General features: G+C 38.3%; 2 protein-coding genes across 2 annotated transcripts; both read right to left on the bottom strand.

The window, feature by feature from the left end:
* Positions 1 to 34: 34 nt before the first annotated feature.
* On the bottom strand, positions 35 to 11,115 carry paplnb (papilin b, proteoglycan-like sulfated glycoprotein). The gene is made up of 14 exons (XM_057822139.1): positions 11,013 to 11,115; positions 5,354 to 8,001; positions 5,035 to 5,107; positions 4,726 to 4,835; positions 4,571 to 4,631; positions 4,346 to 4,448; positions 4,134 to 4,261; positions 3,122 to 3,439; positions 2,869 to 3,045; positions 1,524 to 1,674; positions 1,371 to 1,451; positions 996 to 1,146; positions 844 to 922; positions 35 to 773 (listed from the first exon to the last, which is right to left on the bottom strand). The coding sequence occupies exons 3-14, from the start codon at positions 5,089 to 5,091 to the stop codon at positions 561 to 563; spliced, it is 1,629 nt and encodes a 542-aa protein (XP_057678122.1). The 5' UTR covers positions 5,092 to 5,107; positions 5,354 to 8,001; positions 11,013 to 11,115; the 3' UTR covers positions 35 to 560.
* Positions 11,116 to 12,904: 1,789 nt separating this feature from the next.
* On the bottom strand, positions 12,905 to 18,820 carry drc1 (dynein regulatory complex subunit 1 homolog (Chlamydomonas)). The gene is made up of 15 exons (XM_057823336.1): positions 18,629 to 18,820; positions 18,426 to 18,474; positions 18,092 to 18,219; positions 17,838 to 18,021; positions 17,632 to 17,769; positions 16,572 to 16,658; positions 16,378 to 16,500; positions 16,191 to 16,309; positions 15,847 to 15,981; positions 15,471 to 15,771; positions 15,213 to 15,299; positions 15,062 to 15,139; positions 13,604 to 13,728; positions 13,320 to 13,469; positions 12,905 to 13,253 (listed from the first exon to the last, which is right to left on the bottom strand). Exons 1-15 carry the CDS (start codon positions 18,700 to 18,702, stop codon positions 13,151 to 13,153), a joined length of 1,881 nt encoding a protein of 626 aa, XP_057679319.1. The 5' UTR covers positions 18,703 to 18,820; the 3' UTR covers positions 12,905 to 13,150.
* Between the last annotated feature and the right edge of the window lie 2,472 nt (positions 18,821 to 21,292).

Below are 21,292 nucleotides of genomic sequence, written 5' to 3'. Positions count from 1 at the left end.
TTTAACATACAATCTGAAATGCTTCGTGGTTAGTACATCTGTTTTACATTTGAGACATTTCGGTGTAGAATTACATCTCTTACCATGATACGTGGCTTTTGCACGTTCTCCTTTTGTTTGCTGTGGGTTCTCCTTGCGTTGGCTTTCTTCTGGTACTCCAGCTTCCACGTTTGAAAATTTGTTTTATGTTTACTGAACAAGTGTAAATATGAGTTTTACAGGATAATTTTTACTAGTAAATTCCACCAATGTTACTTTCTTAATTTTGGGTAATCAAGTGGCTTTATTTTGTCCCTGACACATGAGCCACAATACATAAACAAAACAAAACAAAGTCACACCTCAAGCATAGAAGAGTGTGAAGAATGAATAGGAAAATTTCACACCAAAACAACTTAGAATATATTTGCTATAATTTGAATCTTCACTGTTTTCTTGGAAGTCAAATTAGAGGAAATGACAGTGGGTTACATTTGTCTTGTAACTTTGTACAACACTTATAAACACTGTATATAATCTCAAAGTTCATGCACACTTTGTAAAACTACGCATTAAACATTTTAGGACGTGGCCGCCACCTCACATGCTGTCTGACACTCCCCAAGAGAAACAAAGTTGTTTGCATTGCCATGGCAGCCACCAAACCAAAATTCTGTGCATCTTCCCGTACTTGTGTTGTAATAGAAGCGTCTCCTCCAGTTGTCGCAGGGGCCATTGTCGAGTGGAAGGGAGCATGTGCTCCTTGGAACTGAAGGTGCTGGATCACTTGAGTGCTACAAAGGAAAAAAAATCAGTATGAATCCCATTTTCTCTCAGTGGGAGTATGAAATGAAACATTCTTACCACTGTGGTTTGGTATCCAGAACATCCAGCTCTCCCGTATCCACTAGCAGGAGTAACACCATCCAAACAACATCCAAACCTAAGAATGGAAAGTATGTAACTTACCACACATTAAATGTACTAGCAGTATAAAAACAGTACAAAAAGTTTACCTGGTGTTAACGCAGTCATGTTGGGGGCAGCCCCTATGGCCCGGCCCACTGGCAGAGGTACGACCATCGGGACAGCAACCATAATAGGACCGGGCGCATGCGGCACCATCTTGTCTATTGTTGGGATTATTGGCACTGTTTGGTCTAGAGGCTAGAACAAATAAACAGAGACACACATTGTATAAACAGTAAAATATGTCAATGAAGATATGTTGATTGGATTTTGCTACAATTAAATCGGTGATATGTGTGAAAGTGAGCTCTTTCTTTCATTTGCTCGCTTGCACCCACAGATTTGGCGTGCAACACCCAAAGTTTGGAATTGAGCGTTATATGGCAATTCATGCATGCAAACCAAATATATTTACTACACACTTGCTGGAACTTCAGGAACATAAGGTACAAATGCTGTCATCCTGCTTTCATACATCCCTGGATTCTGTCGACTTGGGACCACTAGAGGGAAAAAAAATGATGGAATAAATACTAAAACCAAAACAGTACTCAATCAGTTAAGAGATTTCTCACATTGGGCTTCATGGCAGGGTTGTGTGTTGCATTCCTCCACAGTTACGGGCCTATTTGAGATACCGCACCTGGCAACTGGATAGTGGCGCAGGTTGCTGTCATAACAGCCCACCTGCCTTTCCCTGACACCACCGCCACAGCTGCGGGAGCACTGCAAATACAAGAGGAATCTTTTCAGAAGAAATAATAGAAACCCTTGATCATCACCAATTGTTATGCAAAAACTATAAACATTTTATTACCGTATTGGCCCGAATATAAGACGGTGGTTTTTTGCATTGAAATAAGATTGAAAAAGAGGGGGTCGTCTTATATTCGCGGTCTAGACATTATACCCATTATTCACGACGCTAGATGACGCCAGATATCATTGAAACGATTTTCTGTTATAACAGCTCTCAGAGTCTCTCCCCATTCACGACACTAGATGGCGCCAGATATCATTGAAGCGATGTTCTGTCATGACATCTCAGCTACGAGTTTAACCAGTTTGCATTATTTTATTGCAATGTTTTTCCTTATTCAGATTTGTTTCAAGACTACAGTTACAATTAGACTTCACTTTGATGGGTAATGCACTTATTGCAATTTTGTTGTTTTATCACAACAGATTGGTTTATTTACATTTCAAAAACCAGAAGCCATTCATTTACGAATGTGATTGCACTTTAGTTTACATCAGGGGTCCCCAAACTTTTTCCTGTGAGGGCCACATAACTTTTCCCTTCTCTGATGAAGGGCCGGGGTCAGTTTGTAACAGAAAAGGTGTGACGATTGCAGGAGTGCCTAAATGTAAAAATTTATTGCTTTTCAGAAAGCCACAATCAAATAACCCTTTCTGGATTCTTCACGGAACAAAAGTAAATAAAATAAAAATAATAATATAATATCATAATATAATATAAAAACAAATAATAATAATAACACTATTAATTAAATAGATAATAACCAAATAACCCTCTCTGAATTCTTCACAGAAAAAAAGCCAGGAAATGAATAACACTATTGTAAAAAAAAAAAAAAAAAAATTGTTCAGGGGGCCGGACCAAATGTTGAGGCGGCCCGTAGTTTGGGGACCCCTGGTTTACATATTTAAATGTTCAGATATTAAGATTTGAATGAGGCAAAATAACATGCTTTTTCTCTCAAATATATTATTATAATCATTTGTTTCAGATCTACTGTAATTATTTTCTGTATAAAAATTAATTTGGTGTTCAAAAAGTCTTTCTTCAAACTTGAGTCTTGAAAAAGAGGGGGCCGTCTTATAATCAGGGCTGTCTTATATTCGGGCCAATACGGTATATGCACTATGTTATATAATGAAATCAAATATTATATTCACCAATCCATAGGGTGTCACATGCCAAGTGCTGTGTATGCGACAGGCGGGTCTCCTGCAGACTCGGACCGATGGAGGTTTTGTAAAGGCTTGGCAGGCATAATCAGCCAGACGTTCACCTCCCGGACCCTCACAGAACACCTCTCTTATCTGCTGTCCTCCACCGCAAGTTACTGAACACTGATCACCAATAAGACTATATTAGCAAGCAGAAGTAAATGTGGTCTTTTTGAACTACATGATTCAGGATACCAACCTCACTGAAGACGGAGACGCTGTACTTTGCATTACACGGATGCATGTTGCACGCCTGCTGGCTTTCGGGCCGCTGCAAGTGCCGTCCAATGCACAGGGTTTCGTCCACCATGCGGGGGTTCACTGGGTCCTGAAGCCAACATTCCAACGTGCGATACTGCATTCCCCCGCCGCAGGTGACAGAGCACTCACCGTACACATTGACTCTGTACTCGTATGTTTGAGGCTCTGTTGGGTAGGGTTCAGGGGGAGAGGTGTGGTCGGGATGTGGAACCACTTGAAGACCCGGAAACACCTCTTGGCCTACCGAGCTCACTGCCTGTAAGACAAAACATTTAGCAATGCACACGGATATAAAATTCACTAAACTTGTTATTTTTCATTCCGAGAACAGTGACTTTCTCACTGGTGGTAGGTGATTTATTCACAGACCAAGTGAAGTTATATTTAACCTATAGTTTTATACTTTTTCATTATAACTAATAGTTTAATTTACAATACATTCATTATAATTATTACCAATGTATGATTTTTTTCTTAAAACGTTATTTAAAAATGAATCAAATTTTAGTTTTATTTCTGCAAAATAAGATTTCTTTTAGAGTACTGTATATTCCTATGAATTTCAATTTTTTTTTTTTTTAATTTATACAGTGACCTTGTTAAATTTCGACTTCCTAAAGCATTCTTTGTTCACTGAAAGGGTTTGATTTTGATTTCTGTAATATTTTGACTTTCTTTTAAGTAAACCTTTTTTCTATAACAATTTCCTCTTTTTTTCTTTTGAAGTTGTCTTTTTATAAGTTTACAAATATAACTGCTGTCTTGTTTTCCATAAATATTTAAAATGACTGTGATCCTGTACTTTAATATTGGTCAGGAGTATTGTTCACAATCCTGCTAGTAACTTCGAAATATTACAAATATCTCAAAGTATAATACCCCTTTTAAAAGATTGCAATTATCATCCTAAAGTAACAAAGAATTTGTTTTTAATGAGTCCATATTCTCACCTTGCACTGGCCATCAACACAAATGTCACTTCTGCCCACGTGGCAGGGTGTCCCATCCACCACCTTGGGCCGATGACGGTAGACAACATTTTGTTCTCGCGTGACACAGGTCAGCTCACACGGCTGGGCTGTATAACAAGACAGTGAGCATTCCTATATCCTGTAATCGCAGCGTTTTTGATATTTGCTGTTAAAAAACTGCTGTCTCATACCTCCGTAATATGGCACCCAAGTGTGATGTTTGCCTTGGACTAACATTTTGTCAAATTGGGAACACTGCTCCTCTCTGAAGTCTCTGGATCCAACTGGGCATTCCTACATTTGTAGAAAGTGTTAAATATTTAGATTCAATGTGATATTTGATGAACAAGTATACATAATGTTATATTGTGTGCAAATGTAAGCAACTAAAATGACGTTCCAAAATAAATATTTACATTTGTGTTACAGATCTGAAAAGACCTGGATGATCCGATACAGTTGTGACCCCCATCTGTCCTAAAAAAAAACAAACAAAAAAACATAATAAGACCACATATTAATGGATTATGCACAAATAACAATGTACAAAGTGGCCTGAATTCCATTTTACCTTAAAGTGATACACTTCCTGGTCCTCATTGCAACTCCAGTGCCACAAGACCGACTGCAGGGGCCATAGGGGCCAAACTCACCCCAGCGGTCTTGCAGTTTCTGTGATTGCTGTAAGTGCAGACAGGAATATCTCACACGTTGTTCATACATACCCATATTGTATTTATTATGAGTGTGTGAAACCACAAGCTACTCCCTATATAAAGCGTAATACTATACTATAGCTGGCACATTCACAATGTAAATAGTCTTAGAACATACTGTCCTGAAATTTTGCATGTCAATCATTACCAGATGTGAGACTCACAGAAAAGACGGATATAGCCAGCAGCTGGATGAGAGCCAAGACTCTCAACTTGTCCATTTTAATCAACGACTCACTGCAAAAAACATATGAAAATCAACATTAAATATCATTTTTTACTGCACATACATTCAATTGCAAGAAGTATAAGTATTGCATAACTGTCTTTCTTTTAGATAAAAATCTTCCATCCGTGCATTACATTTGTATCTTTGTGCATTTAAGTCAAAGGTGTAACATATTCCCAAATCTTGACTTTGTATTTAAGTGTAAATCCCCATTATGCTTCTGTCAATATTGAATATTGTTCTTATCATCTTACCTTCTGAAAGAGAATTCTCAAGTCGTTGAAATCTAGAAGATCTGCAGCCCAGATGTGATGCGTGTCCTAAAAATGAAGCGCCCCACACTCAGCTTTTCTATAGTCATCCCCCCTCTCAGCACTTCACTGCAGCCAATGAGGTGTCAGAGTTCAACCGTACTTCACACAATGTACATTCCAGATTTAAACTGTACAGTAATTTATGTGTAAAGGGGTGTTTATGGTCCAGACAAACGTCTGGAAGACTGAAAGCATGAAGAACGTGTGTGTTTCAAGGATTTTAACAAGAATATTTAAATATGAAAGAAAAAGTCATGGGGCGGGAAGTTACTCTGTACAACTTATTCAGTTACTCATAAAAATAGGAACATAAAAATTTTTGAAATGGAACATCTTGCAAAGAAAACCATGGTGGCAATATAGTGTATTATATATATAGTATACAGTTTCTTCTTCCCTGATTTGTTGGGCGTGGCGAAAATGGCACTCGATGCCTCAATTGTGCTGCACAAATACATAGTTGGGCGACCAAGCAGCGTCACATGATTGATGTTATGACAGTAAACTGGCTCGTTTGCGTCAATGGCGCCAATAAGGAGCGGCCATGAGTGGCCCCTACAATTTACTGGCCAACCCACTGGTTTACATTCTGTGGATTGTATTTGTAAAAAATGTATTTTTATTAGGCTGTCCACATTAGATCATTAGTAACATTACATATAACACAGTAAACCAGTGGTTCTTAACATGGGTTCAATCGAACCCCAGGGGTTCGGTGAAGGTTAAGACACGCAGGGCCCTATTTTTGGATGCTGACTAAATCCAGCCAAAGTGGCGTTTTAGACGAGGTTTTGGAGTGGTTAGTCCCCAATTTACAGGTTTTATTCCAATTCTTTCAACTGCTAGTCCTGGAGAAACTGGTTTGCTCAGTGGAAGGTTGACTCTCACTTGGTATGAGGAAATACAACAGACCTACGGGTAACGTGCACTGCGTTTACATTAAAAAAAAAAACATTTGCGTCACATTTTACGCCATGAAAATAGTATGTGTAAATTCGCACTGTTTATTGGATTTGTGAGATGATTCATGATTTTTTTTTTTTTTTTTTTTTTTACATAATGACTTTGTGTACAAATTTAGTGATCATTTTGTGCAGGGTTTTCCATTAAATTTGAGATCATTTGAGATGTAAACATGACAGAACCTTCATGGTCAAGATTTATGCAACCAAGCAGGTTCAGTGTTGAACAATATTGGATTTATTCCTCTAAATTTGAATGGACAAATTCTAATATATGTGCTTTAAGCCAGTCTTGGTTTAGTGGTCTGATGCGGCAGACATAAAGATAACATGTTTTTAAACAAGCCAAAATGTATATCTAAAGGAGAAGAAATTTGAATGGAAATTCATTTGGGTTTTAGCCTGCTAGCTTAGATATGTTGATTTTGAATTTGAGAGAGAGAAAAAAAAAGATTTTCATAATTCCAAAGGGTTCTGTTAATGCACGTGTGAAACTCATGGGGTTCGGTACATTTAGCAAGGTTAACAACCACTGCACTAACCCTAAGTACATAAAGCAGACATTTCCTGACACCTCAGGAAGTGACAGCAAATTAAAATTCCACATTGATATCCTCAAAATATGACATATCTTTGGGTGTGCCACTTCAAAATTTGAAGTGTCCCTATCTGGTTACACCTGTGAAAAACTTTGAGGCGAATGGCTCAAATTCTGAGATTTGGAATATGTATGTAGGAGCTGTGCTGAACCTTATATATCAAAAAATGCTGCCACTGTGAAAACAACTTCAAAATAACTCCACTATTTTGTGCGACAATTCCTTTCAAACATTTATTGGCTTTGGTAACTTTGGCAGATTAGTAAATGCTTGCAAAGCAATTTTTTTTTCTCAAAACAAAACAAAAAAAAAAAGACTGCCTTAAAAAATGAATGTACAAAGGATGTACACTGTACCAGATCACCCCTTTCCCTTTAATAATGGTGGACCAGCCAGGGTATGTGCTAAATGTGCCTTCACTTCCCAAATTTGGGGAAACACTGGGTTAGAAAATGCCAACAAACAAGGTTAAGTCTTGCTGCTTTAAGTAAATAAATACACATTACACACACTCAAATCCAAAAGCAGAGCCATTCTTTCAAAGTCCATTTGTGCCCTTCAAAACTGTTTGCTCAGCTTCTCCATGTCCTTCTCCCGGGCCTCGAAGGCACTCTTGGTGATGACCAGGTCGTCCAAGCAAGCCATGATTTCTTCCATTTCCGAGGCAAGCTGCTTGTAACTCTCCTTCAGCTCATTCTGTTGTTGTTGCAACTCAAAGGCAGCCTCGAGCAGCTCTTTGGCCTGGTCGCTGCACTGGTTCCTCAGGTGCTCCACATCCGAGAGCATGGTCTCCATGCTCTTCATTAGCTCGTTCAAATTCTCGGCTGTCACCTCAAATGTCACCGCGCTGTCGTCTACAAGGGAGTTGTCTGGCTGGGAGTTGTCTGACCGGGAGTTGTCTGGCTGGGAGTTGTCTGCCTCCGTGGCCGCCACCGTCCATGCCTCTGACGCCCACGACAATGATGTCCCTGCCACAGTTTCTGGTGTTGAGTCTTCCTCCATGACTCCTGATTCTTGAGTTTAGTAGCTGGAAGAAAAGGCAATCATGAAACGTCTGGCTTATGTGCTGGTCAGCTGTTGCTGGCTTTAAGCTCCTTGCTAAAGGTGAAAAAGTCATCTGTGACTTATCTGATGAGTGTGCATGTGTGCGTACAGGTGCTCACTGGTCCGCCGACCTGTAATCCATTTAAGGGAGTTATCCCAAGCGACACCCTCCAGACAGATTAGCAGCTACTCTCGTCCTTGACACTCAGGTGCCCCCTCACACATTGTCACAATAAAGTAATCTCCATTATATTGCATACAGAGTAGTGATTCAATCGGGTCAATCGGACTCTGTCAGGCAAACTGCTCCACAGGGGTCGCGTTAACCGAATATTTTCCGTCGTTGACCGTTTTTTTTAAAACGGTGACGGAAAAAACTGAAGTCCATCCGTCATTTTGACAGGTTGCAATCCTCACCCCAGACCACAGGGTGGCGAGTGAGCATATTAATTAGCTATTGTCTCTCTTGATGCATGACGTCGTTGGCCTTACTCGGAAAAATGTCAAGGCAACTGAGCGTCCGAACTAAGGCTACGTTCATACTACAGGTCTTAATGCACAAATCCGATTTTTTCGTGTTTTTCCGACTCGAGTGAGGCATTAACTTGATGGTCTGAACGTGACAAGTCGCATAGAACGGAACCATTTCAAATCCGATCTGGGTCACTTTCGTATGTGGTCTAAATCCGATCTGGGCCACATTTTTCCAGACTGTCGCGGCGGTCTGTACTGTCCAGTCCCGCAAATCGGATTTAATGCAGCAAATGCGTCATCAAAAAGCGAGAGACGATACGGTAGCTACGGTAGCGATGCAGCTGTGCATTATTAGCGCCTAGCTTGCCTTGAACACGGCTTTTTAGGAAGGGTTGGACTTGACAACAGTCATAAAAAAATAAAAATAGGTTTGAGGATAAGCCTGAGAATGATCGGGTTTCTCTCTGCTCCATATAAGCAATATTTCAACATTGCCCCGACTCTCGGCCGTGTAAGCAAACTGCCCGTATGTGTGTGACATGCACGAACAGTGCGTGCATGCTATCGATCCATATACTTTGAATATAAGCCTAAACGGGGATTATATATGCCTGTTATTTGTGTCCTCCTTTTAACAGCAACAAGCCTATGGCTACGTTCATACTACAGGTCTTAATGCACGAATCTGATTTTTTGTCATATCTGTTTTTTTGAAAAGCGTGCCCGTTCAGACTGCCTTTGTCCATTGAGACCATTCAAGTATTACGCATGCGCTGAGCAAGATGACCCCCATGCGCAGAAGCATCAAAACAAATGACCATACAATCACACATGCTGGCTGTCATCCGTCATTCCAGGGATATCATATTTTGCTTATTAAAAAGAGGACACAAATAACAGGCATAAATAATCCCTGTACAGGTTTATATTCAAAGTATATGGATCGATAGCATGCACACACTGTTCGTGCATGTCATACACATACGAGCAGTTTGCCCCGACTCTCGGCCGTGTAAGCAATGTTGAAATATTGCTTATATGGAGCAGAGAGAAAACCGATCATTCTCAGGCTTATCCTCAAACCCTTTTAAAAATTTTTTTTTTTTTTTAATGACTTGTCAAGTCCGACCCTTCCTAAAAAGCCGTGTTCAAGGCAAGGTAGGCGCTAATAACGCACAGCTGCTTGATGTGTGATGGCGCGGTGTGGATTCTCTGTTAAGCTTGTTTGGACAGAATATTAATTAAAGATGAATGAAAACTAAATACTATTGAATATGTCATTATTAACATTTTAAAAATTTAAGTGACGGGTAAACATAGATTATGACCGGATTTTTATGACCCTGTCAGTCAAAATGACAGACAACGAAAAAGTCTAGCGCAACCTCTGCTGCTCCAAAACCCAAAGCTTATCATTTAAACAGTTTAAGTGGCTGAAAATTTGTATTATTAGTTGACCTTTGGGGTAATGCTCAACTGCCTAGCAACAAGTGAGGTAACGAATATCAGTGCCTTTATTGCTCACATTTGTTTGCACATTATTATTGTGACTATATTACTGTAGTTATATTATATCTCAGTACATTTGCTAGTAGTTCATTTAAGTAGTTCAAAAGCCGAACTTATGTTGATTAATCAAACATGGTGACTTGGAATGTCTCTGTGTTGAATTTATATGAAAACCCCCTCCAATTTAACAACACAAATAAATTAAATTTCCCACAATGTTCTGATACATTGAGATGTTGCTGTGTTAAACACAATTTTAATGAGTCATGAATACGTTTTTCTTGTTTGGCTTCTCTTATATATATTTTATAAATTTCATTGTTAAATACACCATATACATTCACTGGAGTTGCAATGTAATAATACTTTGCATTCCCCGGTTTTCCATGGTCACCAAATAGGATTAAAGAACAAAAAATACTGTTAAAGACAAAATGTCTTCAAAAGAGACAGAAATGAAGAAAGTTCTGCAAAGGTTCCTACCCTTTAATGGCCGTAGAGATAAGGACTCACCACTTCAACTGTCTTATCAATGCAAGACAACTTGCTTTGCAAGTTATGGCTACCAAAGTCCTTTAATACAGAAATATCAACAAAAGCTGATTTTAAAACATTTGGAAAAATAAAGTACCAGTTCTTCATTTACAGTTGTTTTTTTGTTGTTGTTTTTTTTTACATTATGAATTATCCTTAATGAAAAGTCATTAGTTATGCCAAACTCCTGTGGAATGTTTGATGTTTAAAAACCTAAAATTCTGAAATTTTGTAAACAGATTGAATGAGGAACTCTATCAACACATCTATTCAACATTAATGATGTTTGTTAAATAAAACCACCAATTGTTACTGATCGGTCAAACACATTTTAAAATTTTTTGCCATGCTGTCAAAAAAAGAAAAAAAAAAAAAAGAAATAAAACAAACAAAAACAAAGAAATGAAGTTCACTTTTTTTAAAACCAAGAAGTGCTGCAATAACACCTTGAATGGAATAAATATCACACTGACTTACTTGTTTCTCTGGTTGCTATGGGTGAGTGTCCACAATGTTTCAGCACGTAGAACGAAGATAACTGGATAGTTCCGGGAACTCGCCCACTCAACACACATAGAAACACACGCACACAAAATAAACAAGAAAGAAAAAATACAGAAAACTAAGTATTTTATTAAATTATCGCCCAAAAATCAAATTGTTGGAATAGTTTTGTTGAGAGCTAACTTTAAGTCAATATTCTTTTATATTCATTTATTTTTATTTTATGTTGCATTGCTGGATGAAAATAAACAGAGTGATCAAGTGTTTTATCATGTCTAACTAATATTTGCATGGGTTTGCAATTTTTTTTTACCATTTGATAAAAAAATTAAAAAATAAATTAATTTTAAAAAAGTCACATGGATTTGACAAAGAGGAAAACATTTATTGGAGCCACTGTAAGTCTTGTAAAAAGTATAGTTATTAAATATTATCAAAATATAACTATAAAGATAGAATAAACTTCCGTTTTTGAACAATTAGCTCACCTACTGTAAAATGTGTTGAAGCTGACATATTTCTTAATTCCCTAAAAATTCCACACGAGGGCAGTGTTGCAACATAGTTGTCAATGATACAGATTTGAATGGAACAAATCTTTAGTTTTGCGTGTGTTGTTAATTTTCATCAATTAAAGCGTGTTTATTTACATTACTTGAGATTCCCGCTGAGAATTGCTTTATGTTTGAGACTGGTCAACACGTGATCTTTTAAGTTCCAGCATTGTTTGCTGTATTGGTGAGAACGATGTGTGCCTTTTACAAAACAGTTGATGTGCGTCAAATGTCAAAATATACTACACACTGAATGCCTTTGCTGTAATATTATAGTCAGCAGTTTCTACTTTTAGAGCTTGATTGAAAATAAAAAAAACATCTTTATATGGCATTATACAGATTAACAAGCTGTTAAAATACATTCACGTGATCCAAAAAAAAAAAAAAAAAAAAAAAAAAAAAAAAAAAACGCGCCCATTTACCTGCATACAGCATATACCATATTATACATGCATTCATTTTCAACACATTAGTTGCATTGCTGTGACGAGCTTTTTCCCCAATTTTGTGGCTATTTATTGTGGGTATTTCTATACATTTAATGTTCATTGCAACAAAAAATAGTACATTATGATCAACAAAAATGCAAAGGGTGGAAAACACTCAGGTGACTTGAAGTTCCGTTCTGAGACCCCCAATTTAGCCAACTTTCAAAACTGTCCGATATGCATGTGTGATACATCATTGGAAAGCTTAAAATCTCAATTTTCTGGGGAAAGAAAACATTTTGAACAAGAGGGCATTTTTAAAAAATTTTTTTTAATGCTTTTTAAACAGCAAAACCCTATCTGGAGGTGAGAGCACGTGAGAGGAGAATTACAGACGCCGTGACCTTAAGGAGATATTATCGCATACTTACCTTGTTTCGATCCAAAAACTCAATGTAGCATGAATCACTGAGTGTCAAGACACAGCTGGATTTTTGGGGAATTTTATGGGTGAAACATGGTAATATAACAAGGGTCGCGATGCAGAAATCGCAGACATCAAGGAGTGATTGAGATTTTCTTTTTCATATATTTACCCTTTTAAACGTTTTTTTTTTTTTTGGGATCGATTACTTATCATCTAACATCGGCGAAAATGCGACAACAAAAAAAAAATACAATTAAGCGATAGTTATGGGGTAGATATACGTGACTTTTGAACAGATGCCATTTTTTTCATTGTGGCATAATTTGTTTAAAAGTTTCATATATGTGAATAATTTTTTAAAGTTTTTTTTTTTTAACGAAATATGAGACATCAATTAATGATTCAAAGCTCAAAACGACAGATATTTTGAATAATAAATATAATTACCTTCGTTTTATGGCTGGGTTGAAACAAAAGCGGTTGCGCGACGTCTGTAAACGTGGGTCTTCAGGGTAAAACGGACAAATTAAAAATAGTTTGGGGGCTTAATACGCCATGAATCTGCTATGGCAGCATATAGACATGTTGTTCTATCAAACACAGCAGTTCTTTTGGCTTAAAATACAGCAGTTTATTTTAAAGAGGGTTGCAAAAGCAGAAACTGCTTTTTCAGTCTTGTCTGTGTTTTCCGCCATATACTCATGAGCTAGCAGATTGTTGCAGCAGCGTGCGAAGTTCCGTATTCTGCTGTTCCAGACTCTCAATTTCAGGGAGGCAATCTGAAATCTCAGTAACAACTGACCTAGGGGAGACAGAATGGACACAAATTGATATGTGTTTCATGCACGTTTGTTCTAATGAAACTTACAAGTGTTTTTTCAGTATGATCTCTGCCGCATCCCACACTTTGAGTTTATCTTTGGTGATAATGTTGGCTAAACTTTCCCAGTAGGCTTCATCCTCTGAGGAATCCCACATGTCTGCGCTCCAGTAGTGATGGTGCCCGCTGGTTTGGTTCCTTCATGAAATATGAATGATTTTATCTCCTACTACAAATGTTAACATTTATGATAGTCGAAAAACATGTTGATAATGAACCATTTCTTTTATATGACCACTAAATGTGTATTATTGAGGATGTTCTTAGCCAACCTGAAGTGGCTGTGATGCTTAAGGAAGTCCCGAAGAGCAGGTAAAATGTGATTAGGATTACATGCCGAAGTGGTGCCGCCATCCTGGGACTTGTCACTGCATTCAAGTGAACCAGCAGAGGCAGCCTACAAAAAGAAAACACTGTTTAAAAGGCCATCAATTTAATACAGGTAATCCCCGGTTTACAAACGAGTCCCTACGTTGAATTAACCCTTTAAGTACCCTTAATCTCAAAATAACTGTCCAAAAACATGTATTAAATGTCATATTAATAAAATAAAATAAAAAAAGATATTTCGTCCCTCCTTTAACATTGATCACACCATAGTTCTTCTTCCAACTGACATTTATCAATTTGTCACCGTCAAACTATGAACACACAATTAAAAAACAAAATACAATCTTGACAAAGAGCGTACAATGATGGCCAAAAGTAAATCAACAGAGACATATTTGCTTACAAAAACATACCACAATGGCTACACAGTAATACCAAAGGAAAACAGCAGCTATTAGTGCCACCGGTCCAGCAGTGAAAACAAACGCTGCTCAATAAGCTAGCGGGCTAATAGCGAGCTAACAGGGGGTATCGCCGAGCCTGCGCAGTTTACCTTTTCTCTTCCTTCTTGGAATGTTAACTGGCGTTCACCCTCGCTTCCCAATGTGAAAACAAAGTTAGAAACTAACAGAAAATAGAGCTGGCGTGACGTCAGTCAAGTCCGTGTGCAACAAAGGAAACCGTACCGCACATATACTGTAGTATAATGAAATACCAGAAATGTATTGCAATTAGAGATCAACCATTCAGATTTAATAAAAAAATTAAACGACAAGTAATATACTGTACTTACCATTAATGCTGACAGGTGGTGTACAAGAAATCGTTACGTGACTGACTTAAAAAAAAAAAAAGACTGGAGACAAAACAGTGGACAACACCTCAGTGTCGTGAAGTCGAAATCCCGTATGTCGGTTACGTCGTAACCTGTGTTACGTTCCGTAGATCAAATTCCAAGGGCGGAGCAAGCCACAGCAAACAGACAGCGGAGTGGACCAATCAACGACGGGCGGACGTGACGTTGGTAATGCGACAAGAAACTTTAGCGCGAGGAAGCACATCTTCTTTTACAAGAAATGCTTCCAGTGCTGTCAGTTGCTGTGGTTTTAACGACTCGATGTGTTTTTGGTCATTTGAAACTGAATTTACCGTGGATTGGAACATATTCTAAGCTCTCTCGTTCACCATCTGTGTTGCTGTGGAGACGACTTCCGACGCGCAAAACTGACGTTGCTCGTTAAGAACACGTCACGGAAATAAACCAATCTGATTTCATGGATGATTTCGTTCAGGCTCGAGAGGCCATTAAGGAGCTGAGTCCCAGACTCTTTTCAAGGTGTTTGAAAAATACAGGGAGAACTGTTATAGTATGTACTAACTGTATTTTAATAAATCCTCACCTCATCTGGCTCCCTCTGCTGGTACTTGAGGATAAAATTAGCCAAACTGGGTATAGCTTCCTCATCCATGCCGAAAATCTGTGGAAACAACAAAATACACTCTAGCAGCAGTTTGACAGACGCCTACAGCAGACACATGGCGTGATCATACATTGAGAAGAGCCTCCAGCTTGACGACATTCTGTTCCTTCTTGTTTAAGGTTGCCAACAGTGGGAGTCGGTCTTCTGTGAGGAAGCCCTTAGAATGTTGAAAGGGGGAACACAATTAAAAGATTTTAAAAATTAAAAGAAAAAAACACTTCTTGAGGTCATTCTGTGCTAGCTCCTCTGTATGAAAAAAAAAAACTCATTCATCCCGTGACTGTCCAACTATATTTTTATGCAATTAATGCGTTGCCGTGGTGCTCACCGACTCATCACACAGCAGTTCCATGACTTCCTTCATGGTCTCCAAGGGCAACTTCTCTTCCTCTGATGGCCCAGCCCCACCATCCATCGGCCCGGGTTCCACATTGGCTTGTTTGCAAAGGCAGTCTGGATCATCCAGATCCAGAAAGGAATTCCCTTGAGGTCTCGCCCAAGCTAAACCGAGGACCTGCTTCCAAATCATGGCATCGATGAGCAAAGCCTTTTCCACTTGCTGCCTCACTTCCTTGTCAAGCATCCTCCATGTTTCCTCAAATTGTTTGGCATCAGAGGCGGCAAAGTGCCTGTGGGACGAATCGGATTTGCTAAAAACTGTAATCATCAAGACCGGCCTCGGTAGTGCATGTCGAGTATCTCACCTGATTCTCTGCTGCATGCATTGATATTGCTCAATGCTGCGTTTGTATTCATCGGACAAACGACTGTTTTCCTTCTCTGATTGTTTCTTGCTGTTCGTGTAGGTGCGCTTAAGGTTTTTCAGCTCTGTCTGCAGACTAAATCGCAAAAGGTACAGTCGTGAATGGCCAATAAGGTTAAGTGTAGTCATACATTGACTGAGAAGTTTATCGTCTCTGGTGTTATCTAGAGGTTGATATTGCTAGTGCACTCCTATGTTTACAAAAAAAAATCAGCCAAGTGACATCTTGGAACTTGCAAATGTTACGAGTAACGCAAAACGCAGTGATGTGAGCATTTGACTTACCTGAGAATTCTCTTCTTCATGTGAGCCAAGTTGCACATATTATCATCCTTGTCTTTGATGTAGTTTATATTGCTGATCATATTGTCAGCCATCATCTGCTGTTGTTCCCTTTCCAATTCCTTGAAAGAAAAAAAAACTTGTTCAACTCTTCATTAGTTTAGTTGACGAAAGCAACCATTAATCACACCTGAAATTTAGCAACATGTTCATCCCTCATTGCATCATATTTATATTCCGGATCCATCATCAGGTTGTGAATCTTGGCTTCGTACTCCTCTACTGTCCTCCTTCTCTCTTCCAGCATCTCTTGCTGCAAGCACACATTTTAGATGCACAGTTGCTACATTCTAAAAGTCCATTTTAAAGTTTTCGGCACCTGACCTGTTGGTCCCACAGTTTCTTGACACACTGCTCCCATTGTGCCTGGTCTTTTGTAAGCAAGACGTCATATTCCTGTCGGTATATGTTCTAAAAAGAGTGATATGTTAACAGTCTTAGATTATAAACCGTACACGGTGGCCGAAAAGTGTCATTGCATGTAAATGACTTTCCTATATATGATTTTAAAATTAAGAGTTTTCCCGTAAAATATTGTCTATCAAAGTTGTAAAGCAATAAAACAAACAACAAAATGAATTAAATGAACAAAAAAGATATTTTTATAATGGGGCCAATTTATTTTTCGAACAGATCATGTGACTAGCATCTTAGAATGTCATTTGCTTTGGTTAGCCAAAACCACCTGAGGACCGAAGAGGCAAGAATGACATATGTAATTTTTTTCCCAAAACTAAGCTTTCAAAAGCCACAACAACTACTGAGCAAGAACCAAGGATTGAAAATGTGGACCATGAAACACCAGCGAGCCATAATGGTGAGAAGTTTCAATTTGCCCCACTAAAGATGCTAATTGTACAACAGAGCCATCACCTGCGAGCGTACCAAATTCAATGGATGACAACCTTGGCGAAAATTATAGCTGTCCTATGCAGCCTGATTTAGAATTCCCTTAAAAAATGATGGGAAACAAAAAAAACGCTCATTTTCAACTTATTAATATAAATGTTCTTATAAGTTAATTTTATTGCTCACACTGTGTTTCGTGGTCACCAACATGTTGTGCACCCCCTGCCCCAAGAGCAATGTTTTAGCTTTAAAACAGATATTGAGCATGTAAATTTGCCATTTTAGTAGCCTGTATACACACCAACTACACAGGATTTGTTAAATATTTCCCCTGAAAAAGACACTGCTTTTCCACGACGCAACAAGGATGCGCTCTAAAGCAAGCTATGCCACCGGACTAGCTCAAGTTTGAGGAAACCAAAAATTCATTTAACATAGAAACAAATCTTAACATTTACTTTACGTGTTGCTTTAAAAAAAAATTTAAAAACTTGTATTTTTTTACCAGTTGTTGAGTGTATAAACTCAACCATACCTCAATCTGGGCCAATTCCTCCCTGTAGGCTTGTGTCACAGTACTGATTAGTTCTTCAGAGCGTTGCATCATCAGATCCACCTCCTCTGCTTGCCTTCTCAAGTCTTTTACATAGCGATCATCCCCGCTCTTCAACTCCTGCTCAAAAAAAACATTATGACATCTATTTCGTTGATGAACCATGAGGCTAAAGTAAATTTTGTTACCTGCTGCAGGTCTTTAATGACTTTCTTCTTGTCCTCAATGAGTTCCTCGCACAAAAGCTGCTGCCACTTTAACATCTCTTGCAGATCCTGAGGGATGACCGCCTCTTTGGCCAGAGACCACCTGCTAGTGATCTCCTCAAACTTCTCCTGGCTGGATTTGACTTCCTTCTCTAGCAGCTCTGAGCTGAGTCATGAAAGACAATATAAAGAGGGATAAAGGTGTAAGAGTTTTAATTGGGTGGCTCAAAAATTACCGTATCCTGCGAGCTTCCTCCAACTCTTCCCTTCGCAAAGATTCTTTCGCGTCAGCTGCAACTTGGATGTTGCTCACTAATGCCAGCAAATCACTCTCCAGTTTTGAAATTCTCTCAGGGTTCCACGCCTGAAATAATAATTAAAGAAAAAAAAAAAAAATTTTTTTTTTTTTACAAATGTCAAAATCACAACTTCAATATTTGTATTAATCATACATTTTTATTCCACAAAAACAGCCCAGTTAACAAGAGTAACAATTAACAAGACAGTAATTTATTCCCTCTTTAATGTGTTGTGCATTTCATCATGCAAGATGAAGTGCATCACACCAACCTTTTCATGTTGCTCCTCTCCAAGAGGAAAACTCTCCTGCGCAGATGCCCTGTGCACATTGACAAAGAGCCATTTCATTCCATATTTATACACGGCGAAATTCATATAACATTTGCAAAATGGCTTGTACTGTACACTAAAACACACAGCCAAGGACAATTTGGTTGATTTTCTTCATATGCGTTTTAAAAAGGTGCAAGAACCTGATTTCTGAGTCTTCGTTTCCGGGAAAATCAGACTTCTCACAAGCCTCCTCAGCAGTCTTCACGTTTTCCATATTAATTACACTTTATTTTTAAAGTATTACACAAGATGATGAAGTCATAAGATGCGCCGACTCCAGCACAGTAGCGCAGCGCGTTTGCGACCTGTTGCTACGGAGACCGATTGTATAAAATCAGAAAATCAGCCTGTGGAGGGCAGCAGAGAGCATTGTTTATAATGTATATTTACACCCCCGACATCCCTCCATCGCCCCCCTCCCCAAATTGTGCAGGACGAATCCATTTGCAATAGGATTAACAATCAACTAAATGTAAAAAAAAAAATATATTTTTTTAAATGCAATGATAATTTACAGCGAATAAGGAAATATGTTTTGAAAAATATAAACACAAAAAGTAGAGATCAAACTACGAACATTTTCCCTGAATTTAGACCCAAATATTTGTATTTAATATTACATTGAAACAAAATAATAATTATAAGTATGTATATACAGTGAGGAACAGAAGTAGTTTCACCCCTTGTGATTTTGCAAGTTCACCCATTTAGAAAATTGTTACAGGTCCGAAATTTCAATCATAGATGCATTTCCACTCATAGAGACATAATCTTTAAAAAAAAAAAAAAAAAAATCCAGAACTCACATTGTATGATATTTAAAACATATATATATAGATCATTTACTGGGGTTCATCAGTATTTGTAACCCTGAGAATCAACAATAATTATGACACTCAAAGAGTTGTCAGTCTACCTTAAAAAAAAAAAAAAAAGTCCACCTTTTCCCCCTTGAGTAACCACGCACCCACCGCCTGTTTGAGTTCAATATTGTCACCTGTGTATGGGGCGCCGTTTGTAAAGCAGCACATGCTCAAAATTACGACATTTTCTCACATTTAGCGCCACACAGTCTTTAAAATGGTGTGAAATTTTTAGAGTCACTTTTCTTTTTTTTTTGCACATTTACAACATTATTTAGCAACTTAAATATTTATTTTTAAATAAGTTTTGGACCTGATTGTTTAAATCCAGAGCTAAATATTTAATTTAAATCTTAAACTTATATCCTATATCCTAAATCTTAAATCAGGAAACGGTCGGAACTAAATATGTAGGTTAATATGCAAATTCACATGACTGGAGACCGGAAGTAACAAAATAAAAGCTGGTGGAGCAGCTCAGACTGTCTGTTTACGTTGCTTGAAAATGAATAAAACCTACTCAACCGTGGCAGTCTGCTCTTGGACATGAGTCATTGTGATAATAACAATATATAGGTAAAATACATATTTAGGAGAAACTATTTAAAGAGTGTTTTTTGTGCTCCAGCTTTTATTTTGTTACTTCCGGTCTCCAGTCGTGTGAATTTGCAGATGAAGCTAAATATTTAGTTACAACCATTTCCAGATTTAGCATTTAGGATATAAATTTAGGATTTAAATTAAATATTTAGTTCTGGATTTAAACAATCAGGTCCAAAACTTCTTATTTAAAAATAAATATTTAAGTTGCTAAATAATGTAAGCACCACGTTTTAAACACTGCCTGGCGCTAAATGTGACAATATGTTGTCGTAATTTTGAGCATGTGCTGCTTTACAAACGGCGCCCCATACCTGTGCACCCCACAGCCTGTCATAAGCCAACTGCTACCATGGGCAAGACCAGAGAGCTTTCGAAAGACACCAGAGAAAAAATTTTTGAGCTCCACAAAGCTGGAAAAGGCCATGGGACAATTGGAAAGCAGCTTGGTGAGAATAAATCAACAGTTGCAGCAATTGTTAGAAAATGGAAAATGCTAAACTGACTGATAATCTACCTTGGACTGGGGCTCCATGTAAAATCTCTCCTTGTGAGGTATCATTCATGATGAGAAAAGTGAGGGCTCAGCCTAGAACTACACAACAGGAGCTGGTCAGTGACCTGAAGAGAGCTGGAAGCACACTTTCAAAGGCTACTGTCAGTAAAACACCACGGTGCAATGGTTCAAAATCATGCATTGCTCAGAAGGTTCCCCTGTTGAAGCCAGAACATGTGAAGGCCCGTCTGAAGTTTGCCAGGGACCATCTAAATCAGGGGTGTCCAAAGTTTTTGCAAAGGGGGCCAGATTTGGTGTGGTAAAAATGTGGGGGGCCGACCTTGGCTGACGTCCATTACGTAGAACAATATATTTAAGCAAATTTTAGCAGGCCATTCCAAGTGACACATTTGCTTTATTATTTTTTTCTTAATTAATAATTTCAACAATCCCGCAACTAGCCTTTGTGGCGTTCTTTCGACTCTCGGGCTCTTGCGAAATACTGCTGCAATAAAAATTAAACTAGCTTCAAGTTCTCGCTACGTATCTTCCCTGTAATCTTGTCGTACATGTCAGCGTGTCTTGTTTGGTAATATCGCCTCACATTGAACTCTTTAAAAACACCGACTGTCTCTTTGCAAATGAGGCAGACACAGTTGTTGCGTATTTTAGTGAAGAAATAGTCCAATTTCCACCTATCCTTGAAGCGTCGGCCGTCACAGTCAACTTTCTTTTTTTTTGTTGATTGTCCCCATTTTAGAAAATTGGAAGTAAAGGGTCACACGGGGTAATGCTGCTTAGAGTGCTGCTGCCTTTTAGTGGGTAAATGAGGAGCAGCATTTAGT

Source organism: Corythoichthys intestinalis, chromosome 19 (genome assembly GCF_030265065.1).
Source record: "Corythoichthys intestinalis isolate RoL2023-P3 chromosome 19, ASM3026506v1, whole genome shotgun sequence".
In the NCBI taxonomy this organism is placed as follows: domain Eukaryota; kingdom Metazoa; phylum Chordata; class Actinopteri; order Syngnathiformes; family Syngnathidae; genus Corythoichthys; species Corythoichthys intestinalis.
This window is presented reverse-complemented; position numbering and strand designations above follow the sequence as displayed.